Here is a 10,770-nt window from a genome sequence, read left to right as displayed (position 1 = left end):
GACATTCTTATGAAAAATTTGCTTTGCCTTTTTTTTTTTTTTTTAAATCTCTTCCCTTTTTCCTGACAAATCAACATTTGCTTCTGTATAGCTAACTGCTGCTATTTTCTGCTTCTGTGACAGCTAGCCGATGGCGGAGTCTCTTCTCTTCAACTGCCTCACTGGCTTTTCCTTATAGTCCTGTTGCAAGACTCAGCCCTTATAGCAATGGCATTAATACTCCCAGCTTCTCTAAAACCTCAAATAAAGCAATACTAACACCTGAAAAAACAGGTAATGTTTCAACTTCTTGACTAGCTGCTTGCTTTGTTATTCAGTCACTAAACACAGCTTAAATATACATCTTTCATTGACAAGCTTAAGGGAAATCGTATAGTGGAGAGTTTGTGCTGCACACTTACTTTGGGTGCAAGAAGGCCTAGCACTAATTTGTACTCTAACACCATTGACTGACTGACTGTTCTCAACTGTGTATAGTCTTCCCTCTTTAGCAAAAGCATATGTATGCAGTTATGTCTTTCTAAGTTTCTATTGTGCTTTTAAACTTAAAAGACCGACACAAATTACGTAATTTTTATTTTAATTCAAGATTGTAAGCTTCAATATTTTGTTTTTAAAATTTTTTATTTTTCTGGAAGCTTTTTTATTAAGCTAGGGCTATGTAGAAAAAATAGTCATAGTGGCTTTTTGTGAGATGAGGGTCTCATCATTTCCTTATTTGTGTCAGCACCGGTGTGATTCCATTCCTACAACTTTCTTCTATTTCTTCTTCAGTTCTTTTATCTCAAGCCAAGCTTTTTTACTTTCATGGGTGGCTGTAAGTCTCCTGTGATTACTCACTGGTCTAAATTATGAAGGTTTTGTATATGTTTTTGTCCCTTTTGTGTGTGGTATTCTTATCCATTTATAGCACTGTTGCTTGCACCCTTTAAAGAATGGACCAGATTAAATTTCAATTTTAAAATATGTAACCAGTTACTGCCAGAGATAGGTATGTCTTCTTATTAACAGTATAACTGAATATGTATTCCTGTAATATGCCTGTAGATAGATACCAATGCAGTGTAGATTTTAGCAGTAGTGAATTTTTTTATTGTGATCAAAAACACCTAACATGAACTCTACCTCCTTAACAAACTTTGTAGTGTACAGTACAAATCGTTTTTTTAATTGTGAAAACTGAATTTGAAAAATCAGTGAACAGGTGTTTTTATATATGGGCATTATGAACACATGAAGATGTGCGTATCGTCTGACCATCAAATGGTGATGTGTTGGTCATTTTTTTCGTGACATGACAAGAGGAAAGAATTTCTAGCTTATATGTGGATTGTAAAGCATTATATAGATGTCAGTTCTTCAGACTAATGGCACACATTTCCTTTGTGTTTTAGGTTACACGTCCAGGGGCTCCCCTCTCAGTCCCCAGTCATCTATCGACAGTGAGCTGAGTACTTCAGAATTGGAGGATGATTCTATCTCCATGGGATATAAGTTACAGGACCTCACTGATGTTCAGATCATGGCTCGTCTGCAAGAAGAAAGTATGTTCTTTTTAAACTAGAGAAGTGAGGCTTCTGCTTGGAATATAAGGGAAGGGGGGAGGTTCAGACCTTTCTCCCCAGGAAATGGGCAAACAATTAGATTCTTTCTCACATATTGCTGTACTTTGTAGGTGGAGCAGTTATATTCTTCTCACACTCTCGTGAGGTGTTAGGGGGTATACTCTGATCAAAATACATTGATACATAGACATTGCTGGTATTGCCACTGTGGAAATGGGTTGGCAGTTTCCTAAAAAACTAAACATGCAGCTTGCTTTTGGCCCAGCAGACTGCACCTTTGGGCATTTGTCCCAGAACAGTGGAAATTTGTGTTCACACAGACACCTGTACATGAATGCTCTTAGCAGATTTACCTGTAGCAGCCAAAAGCTGGAATTAGCTTAGATGTCCTTTAGTATGTGAGTGGTTAAACCAGCTACTTTGGTACATCCATACCACAGAGTACTCAGCAATAACAAAGGAACAGACTACCAATACACATAGTATCTTCCATGTGAAATCGTGCTGAGTGAAAAAGGTGATTGCGAGAGAGTGCATGCCATATAATTCCATTTATATAACACTTTAAGATGACAAAATTTTAGAAATTGAGGACAGATTAGTGATGCTTGGGGTTTAAGAATAGGCATGGGGTCTCAGGAGAGATGTGGATGTAGTTATAAAAGGGCATATTTGTGGTGTTGGAACTGTTAAAAGTGTTTTGACTGTGATAGTGGATATGTGAACCTGTAGGTACTAAAATTGCATAGAACTTAACACACACGCACACACACACACACACACACACACACACACACACACACACTCTAAAACTGGGTAATCTGAATAAGATGGGTGGACTATATCACTGCTAATACCCTGGTTGTCATATTATTCTGTAATTTTGCAAAATATTACTGTTGGGGGAAACTGGGCAAAGTGTACCATGTTATTTCTTAGCACTGTGTGTAAGTCAGGAGTTATAAAAATTCAATTAAAATTCATTGATATGCTTCTCAGGGTAAATAATTGTAGAAGAGTAGATAAGTGGAAATGGGACAGTTATCAGTGGTTCTGCAATAAAGTTACAACAAATAATCCTGGAGTGAGCTACTTCAAGGACATTAATGGTATCAGAGGCACTATAAGATGCAGATCACAGAACTGGGCTAAGTTTGTTTTGGAGTTATCTTTTCAGGCCAACATAAGTAGAAATAACCAAGTATCATTTAAGCATAACAATTTCCTGCTTTCAGAATTATTCAAGGCTACTATGAGAAACATGGTAATGCCGATACAGGATTTAATAAGATACATTTTGAGGGGAAAAGTGATTATTTTGTATCATTTTTTAGTAACAGCAAATTTAAATTTTCTAAAAATATATGGCTAAAAGATTGGATGTCAGTTTCAGAAGTTAAGTAGTCAGAAATAGACTACTTAAAAAAAAAAATTGTGGTATTGGCAATGAATTAAATAGCAAGAAACTTGCAGTTTGACTATTTTTAGATGGTTGCCATTTCAGATGACCTAAAACTGTTGAAGTGTCAATGTGCTTTGAAAGAGATAATATTAGTAACGAAAAAGAACAAAAGAGAGATGACCTTGTTAGAAAATATTTGTACCTTGGGTTTTAAACTTTCCCTTTGACTTTGAAATTTGTGAGTGGGAGCAGACAGTCTTCTTACTGGGCCAGGCATTAGATGATTTTAACTGTTCTAACTCATAGTAAACTATTCTCTTTCTAAATATTTCCTGATTTGAAAATGGATCATTTAGGGAAATTGATAGATATTGATTGATGAGCTATAGCAGGCATATTTAAACTTTGCTGGAACTAGGGTGATCTTTTTGGCAAAACAGAATTGTCTAACATTAGATACCTATTTAGTAGGTAAATGTGTTTATTTTATTGAGATTTAATAAACTAAGAACAAGATAACGAGTCTCTATTTGAATAGTTTGGCACAAATTTTTGTCCAATATTTGATTAATTATAATTTAATATTAGCTAGATCGAAATACCTCATAAGAATACTGTTTGTTGTTATTTTACAGGTCTCAGGCAAGATTATGCTTCCACTTCAGCATCTGTGTCAAGACATAGTTCCAGTGTGTCCTTGAGTTCAGGAAAAAAAGGGACAAGTAGTGATCAAGAATATGACCGATACAGTCTGGAGGATGAAGAAGAATTTGATCATTTGCCACCACCTCAGCCTCGTCTTCCAAGATGTTTACCTTTCCAAAGAGGAATTCCCCACTCACAGACTTTCTCCAGCATTCGGGAGTGTAGGAGGAGCCCCAGTTCCCAGTATTTTCCTTCAAATAATTACCAGCAGCAACAGTATTATTCTCCTCAAGCCCAAACTCCAGATCAGCAGCCAAATAGGACCAGTGGAGGTAGGTCATGTGCTCTTTGGTATTTGATGTGCTTTGTTCTTTCATATATGGTCAAGAAACGGTTCGAAGGTCAACATAAATAATTGGTAAATGTCTTACCAGATTTGTTAGGTTCATCTTCAGGACCTTATCAGTTTGGTCTAAGTTTATATCTGTAATTGACCAGCTTCTGTTGACAGGTCCCAGATTCATAGCTTTAAGAAAACCACCATGAGGTAGCTGGCTTGGAAAGAGTTAACAGTGTGGAGCATCTTTACATTGTTGCTGGTACAGCCGTAGCATGGCAGGGTTGTGCAAGTTAAGGAGTTCATGATTGAGCCCCTGGAGTCCAAGGCTCTGAGTTGCATTGTTCTCAGCGTTTGCAGCCTTCAGTCCCTCACCACCTGTTCCTAGCACAGTGATGGTAAGATGGATGATGATGCCTGGGGAAGACACTGCTCTTGCACATCCAGATTGAGGGATGTTTGAGATGTGTCTTTCCCTCTGATTTCCTGACAGCTAGAATTAAGATCTATATAGCAGTAGGAAAATGGAGGCTGATATTTGGCATGATAACGGGAAGTTGATGTGCCCTTATGTCAACATGGTGGGTTGGAGTATGTGTCATTCTCTGTCATGTTTTTTCTGTTTCTCTTCATCATTTATCTTTCTTCCTCACTCCCAGGAGTTAAACTCCTTGACTTCCAAGAACTATGGGGAAAGCAATCATGTAATAGCCTGGTGTGTTTTTGTACTAAGGATGGACCGGACCTTCACATACAAATTCTGTATATTATGAAGAAACAAACTTCTTAAAAATAATTCATAGTTATGCAGTTATAGCTTTTAATTATTATATAGCTCCATTTCTCGAAGCTTGTCCCAGAAGTGATCCAATGGTATTTAAAAATATTGCTAGGCCAAATACCAATTGTGTTAGTGATCAACTGATAACTATGTTCTTAGTTTTTACCTTTTCTTCCTCTGTACTTGCATCATTCATGCTAATTAATAGATCATTTGAAAATATTTTAAATTTTATATTCATAATCTTTTACCATCTTGACATTTCAAGTTTAAAAGAATGGCAGATAATGTCACAGTGGCTAATATATTAAAGCTCATAATATCATAAAGACAGTGTTTCCCATGTGCTTAATGGAAGTCATAGCATCATATTAAAATTGGGAGATGGGGCAACTAGAATTGCTTCTCTAAAGGGTTTTCTACTGAGGTGTTTGTAGTCAAGTTGTCAGGCAGATGCTAGCTCTGCATCTTGATTAGTATTGTCGATGGGATCATCTTCCTCCACTGTACTGTTTGTCGCACCTTAGAGAAGTGATATTCACTTTCATCAAACACCATTTTGAAAAGGGTTAGATTTCCCTGAAACCTGTGCTTTGATATTCCTCATAGGAAAATGGAGATACACCACAGTTTAGGTTCCTTTGTGGTAGTTTTATTTTTCCTGAAAGGTCTGGTTTCCACAACACAAAGAAAAATGGAATACAAAGGCAATTTTCTGGATACCACTTCTGACTAATAAGTGGTTGAGAGCACAGGCTCTGAAGTCCAGTAGACCTTGGGTACCAGTCCTATCTGACCACTTCCTTGAGGGGGTTTCTTAAGTCTCTAAGCTTTGGTTTCCCTAACTATAAAATGTGGACAAGATACTATCTTAGTTAACTTAAGTATAATTCCACATCAAACCATCTGGTACATATTCCTTCAACCTAAATATGTTGTAAGGAGTAAATGCAATAATGAATGTTACATTGCCAGGAGCTTGGAGTGGATGTGCTGAATAAAGGTTGTGTCTCCTGACCCTTTTTCTAAACTTTTGTGAACATATAGTTCAGATGTCTAAGCTTGCATTTGTTACCATAGAATATTATTTGGACAAAATTGTGAAATAAGAATGATAACTTTGTAATCTATCAAATGTTTTTCTAAATTATCAAAATCATATAGATAGGAGAAAATGATTATTAAATAATTGAGTCTATTTTAAAATAATTGAAAGTAAACTAGAAATGTGTATTTACATTTACTGCTTCCATAGCTTCTATATAGCCTAAATTCAAAGAGATGGCTCATAAAAGTTCTTGGAATATTTTCTGGGAGTTATAGAATTAAAAGCATATTTGGAATAACTTGTTAGATATCAAAAGTGACTAAACCTTGCAGAATCTTTACCAACTTTCTTGTTATTTGTAGGGTACAGGTGTTTTCTGTGGCATGATGTAGTCATTGTCAGTGTGAGGATCTCCCTGGCCCCTGTATTGACTGCAAGGGTATTAATAGGTCTCGCTGTTGGGTGGGTAACTGAATATCCCCTTTATTGCTAAAGATTCCTGAATCTTTTGTTCCATGGAGTGGTGAGTCTTGCTGTCTCTGTAGCATGAACAAACTCATTTGAATTCTTTCCTTGGTCTGTCCTCCAGTTTCCTGTTGCATCTAAGTCCTTGAAGATTGAATTGCTGATTTCTTGTGAGGAAAGGAATTAGAACATTAGTTTTGGTTCCTTGAACTTTAAAGTATATGTGGTTATTAAAACATTCCAAATTGTTCGACAGGAAAGTGTGCCTCATTTCCAGATGGTCTGACACAAGTTGGAGATCACAGCTTAGCTCCTAGAGAGATAGTGTCCTAAATATTTACACTTGGAAGACTTTGTTTTTAAGAACATATTTCAAGATTAAAGCTTGAAAAACTGACTTGATGCGTAAATATGAGTAAAGATTGATTTAAAGAGTGATGGATCTAGATTAACAGCGATTAGAGACATAACAACCAAATGTAGTGTACGAACCTTGATTGAATTGTGGTTTACGGGGAAAGATATTCTTGAGATGTTTGGAAAATTTTCTGTATGGATTATGATGTTATTAATTTGTTTATATATGATGACCATATTGTGATTCTGTAGAACTTTCTCATGCTTAGGAGGTCCACATGCATTTAAGGTTAAAGTGTCAAGATGTCTGCAGCTATATTATTTAGCAAAAGCAAACAAATGTATATGGAGATGAATCAAATATGGCAAAATGAAAACAACCAGTATATCTAGGTGGAAAACGTACATGTGTTTACGATACTATTTTTCAGTGTTTCTATGTATGAAAACTGTTATGGTAAATAGAACTTTAAAAAAGAAACATAGAAGCTCAATTAATTTTCTAAATAATAGCATATAATTATTTCCCTCTACCTCCCTGCTACTTAAAAAATGTACAGTGAAAATAATTTGGTCTCATACTGGTAGAGGCTCACATTTTCACACCAGTTTTTGTGATGTTCAGAAGATTCAGATGTAGGCTCCAAGGCTTTGTCCCTTCTCTTTTTAATTTCTCACTTCTACAAACTCTCTGCTAACACACAGTATTTGCTGAATGTGTTAAGTGCCTCGTGAGTGGGGCTAGGAACTTTAATAGGAATTAGGGAGTACAAGACATAAGATTGTCAAAAATAGGCCTGAAGGAGATAATGAGGGAAATAGTCAAGAAATGTAACAGTCAATGGCAGTATTTGAGCATTATTACTCTAGAAATATGCACAGAAAGTAAGGAAATGTGTGAATGGTAGATACCTCAAGCAGGAGGTGTATAGAAAATCTTCTCTAAGGAAGTAATGATTATTCTAATTCTTAAAATATTAGTAGGAGTTATTCAAGTGGGAAAAAAACTCTTTTTCCAGTTTCTATCCTAATGTTCTCTACCATTTCTTATGCTTTCTTATTATATAAGTATACTTATTTAATTTTCTTCTTCCTAGACCACCCCAAGGAGGCAGAAATTACTGGACAGGGCTACAATTAATGGATATAAGTTATGCAGAAGGAGTAGGGTGTGAGGGGGGAGAAAGAAGGGATGAGTTTGATTTTGCCTTTGAATGCATTTTGGATTAGTGTTCAAATATATCATTTGTTTTCTGATTTAGCTTGAAAGAAAATGACTACAAGCTTGAATGTTCTGATATGTGCATTTTAGTGTGTTGGGGTATATATAAATAAAGATAAAAATATCTTGCAGAGTTGGGGGCAGTGAAAACAATCTTAGCTATTGTAATGGATTGTGATCTTCCAAAGTTTACCCCTACCTTTCAAAGTGTTATTCTTTAATATTTAATTTCTTTCATCTGGGAGAAAGTTTTTCTCCTTAGGCTCAATAACGGGGAAAATAAAACACTGAGAAACACTGATCTAGATGCTAAACTCAATGAGAATGGAAACTGTATTTGTGTAATAAATAAGTATCCCCACCATCTGAGTGCCTGGCATTTCGTATATACACAATAAATATTTGTTCCCTTGTTCATTTGTTCCTTCCACAAAGTGGGAAGGGTGTCCAGGCGGAGGGTGCAGGCTTGCAGGCGGTAGAAGACTCCCCTGTGGTTGGAGAGGCCAGGGTGGGTGTAGCAGGATAAGGTTGGAGAAGCACATAGAGCCTGTGTCTTGATGTCCTTATCTGTGCCATGCCCAGGCGCTTGGCTTTCACATGGCAAGAGGCAGAGGAATTGGAGTTGGAAGGGTTTCAGCAAGGGGTGACTACATGTGTGCTTGTGCTCTGGGAAGAGTGGGACTGGCTGTATGGGAGATGGATTGGAGGAGCAAGACAGAGTGCATGGAGACCCACTAAGAATTTTGTGAAAAGGCAGGTGATAAATACTGAGGGCTGAACTAGGTGGTAGTGGAAGGTGTACTAAATATTCATGAGGCAGAATTAACAGGACTTGGAGTCTAGGGTGAAAGGGGAAGGTGAATCGTAGGAGACTCCCAGACCCAGACTTCAGGATTAGGGGACTTGCTGGACAGGGCTACAGTTTATGGATCTGAGTAATGCAGGAGAACAGTGTGTGAAAGAGAGAAAGAAATGAATACAGTTTTATACTTGAATGGGCTTTGGCTTAGTATTTAAATACATCCTTTGTTTTCTCAGCTTGGGTGACCTGACATATGTACTTCAGTTTTTGTGTGTGTGTGTGGGTGGGGGGTGTATTAAGAAACAATCTTGTAGAGTTGTCTTGCAGCGGATTTAAAAATCTCAGCAATGTTGAGATCTGTGTGTGACTCTCTGCTGCCTTTTGGTGGCAGAAGATGTACTTAGCAAGGAGAAAGAAATTGAAATATTTTCTTGGTCTTCTCTAAGTCTCCAAATATTTGCTGGCATACTCATGAAAGTTAAAACTTGCCAGAAGTTAATGTGGTCATGCTGATATGATGAATAGATATGTTAAGACATCTCAAGTTAGAATTTTGTTAATTTGTTTCATTTTGATAGGGTAGCAAAAGATTCAGTAAGTGTTGATTTTGACTCTTGTAGTTTTTAAAAATAAACATATAACTTAATTTGTAGTGTTTTTTTGATAAATTAAATGGCTTAAGATTATTTTATACCCTTATTTAATGTAGTTTTATCTGTTTATTGCATAGGAACAAAGATAATTGATTAGCTGATCCCTATCTCTTTTTATAGGATACTTGTTTTTTTTTTTAACACAGTTTTGGTGGAACCTTCTGGTTAGAGAGTGTGTTTTTCCTATTTGGCAGGTTAATTCTCTGATAGTTTGATCATAAGAACATGATAATTTTTATTTATCATTTACTTTTGAAAGCTAGTGTTTTAATTGGCATAACATTTTTTTTATTTTTAGTAAAATTCTTTTCACTTCTAGATAAACTCCGAAGAAGTATGCCCAATCTCGCCCGGATGCCAAGTACAACCACCGTTAGTAGCAACGTTAGTTCTCCAGTCACCGTGCGAAACAGTCAGAGTTTCGACTCAAGCTTGCATGGAGCTGGAAATGGAATTTCAAGAATACAATCTTGTAGTAAGTATACAAAATTTTAATTTTTTGTAATTTTTAATTAGTTGTAACAACCATTAAGAAAATACTACTGTTTCATGTCCTCTTTTTTTTACTTGTGAGCACCCTAATGGAAATTTTTTCTTTTGTATTTCACCATTACAGTTGAGTAGTATTTTCACCAGTGCTTGTGTTATCAATTAATAATAGTAAATTATATGTAGTCCTTTATATTCAAGGATAGCAGAAGTACTAAGTGGTGATTACTTTATCCAGTCACCATAGAAAAACCTTTTTTCTTTGCAGATCCTCCTCTTTCTAGCAGTCTGATACTTTTACCTCTGAAAAAGCATGCTTAATTCTGTCTGTTATTTTGGTCTTGTTTTTCACCAGTCCATGGCATTTTTTTTCTCCAAATGAAGTTACGTTTTAGTGTGTCTAATACAGCTTTTATCTACTCTATTTCCGCTTACCCCACAATCTTGCTTACTTTTTGTATGTTTCATCTAGCAGTGAGCAATGTAGTGAGTGTTAGACGCAGTGCTGTGTGTCTTCACTTTGTGCAGGGATGTGGCGATTCCAGATTTTTTCCCTCATTCCTACTCACACTGTCAATATCGGTTTTTGGGGTGAAGTCTTACCCTGACCCCTGCGAGAAAGGCACTAGGTCATAGTGACGGTACACATATACATACGCCCAAACTTGGGAGACCTGAAATGTTTTCAGCCTGTATTGGCTAAGAGCCAACAACCAGAGGTCTACGTCTGAATCCAGAATGGTTTGTAGCCCTTCTCCCTCAAACCCAGTTTTCGGTTTCAAGTGGTATTTCCCCAACATGCAATGGTTTTTCATTTCTTTATGTCTTAGTTCCTAACAACAAAATGACAGCCTTGACTCTGTATGAGGGACTGTGCTAATTAGTTTATGTTCATTATCTTATTTAGCCCTACCAACAACTCTATGAGGTAGTTTCTATAGGTTAAGTAACAGTTTGCCCAAGGCCACGTGGAAGAGCAGTTATGCAAACCCAGCTCCGGCTTT

At 36.6% G+C, this 10,770-nt stretch overlaps 1 protein-coding gene across 5 annotated transcripts in view; it reads left to right on the top strand.

Annotated features, from left to right (window-relative positions):
• The window catches only part of SLAIN1 (SLAIN motif family, member 1), a 114,460-nt gene that overhangs the window by 90,575 nt on the left and 13,115 nt on the right, over positions 1-10,770 (top strand). For 2 of the 5 annotated variants that reach the window (XM_012637771.1, XM_012637769.1), the window contains 3 exons: positions 1,395-1,544; positions 3,603-3,944; positions 9,597-9,752. In XM_012637771.1, the coding sequence (XP_012493225.1) occupies positions 1,484-1,544; positions 3,603-3,944; positions 9,597-9,752 (559 nt within the window). In that variant the 5' untranslated portion in view covers positions 1,395-1,483. Of the gene's footprint in view, positions 1-123; positions 274-1,394; positions 1,545-3,602; positions 3,945-9,596; positions 9,753-10,770 lie in introns of those variants that run through there. The other 3 variants (XM_012637772.1, XM_012637773.1, XM_012637774.1) reach the window with 3 other exon arrangements.

The sequence above is a fragment of the Propithecus coquereli genome, unplaced genomic scaffold, assembly GCF_000956105.1.
Source record: "Propithecus coquereli isolate 6110/MARCELLA unplaced genomic scaffold, Pcoq_1.0 Scaffold123, whole genome shotgun sequence".
NCBI lineage: Eukaryota > Metazoa > Chordata > Mammalia > Primates > Indriidae > Propithecus > Propithecus coquereli.
This window is presented reverse-complemented; position numbering and strand designations above follow the sequence as displayed.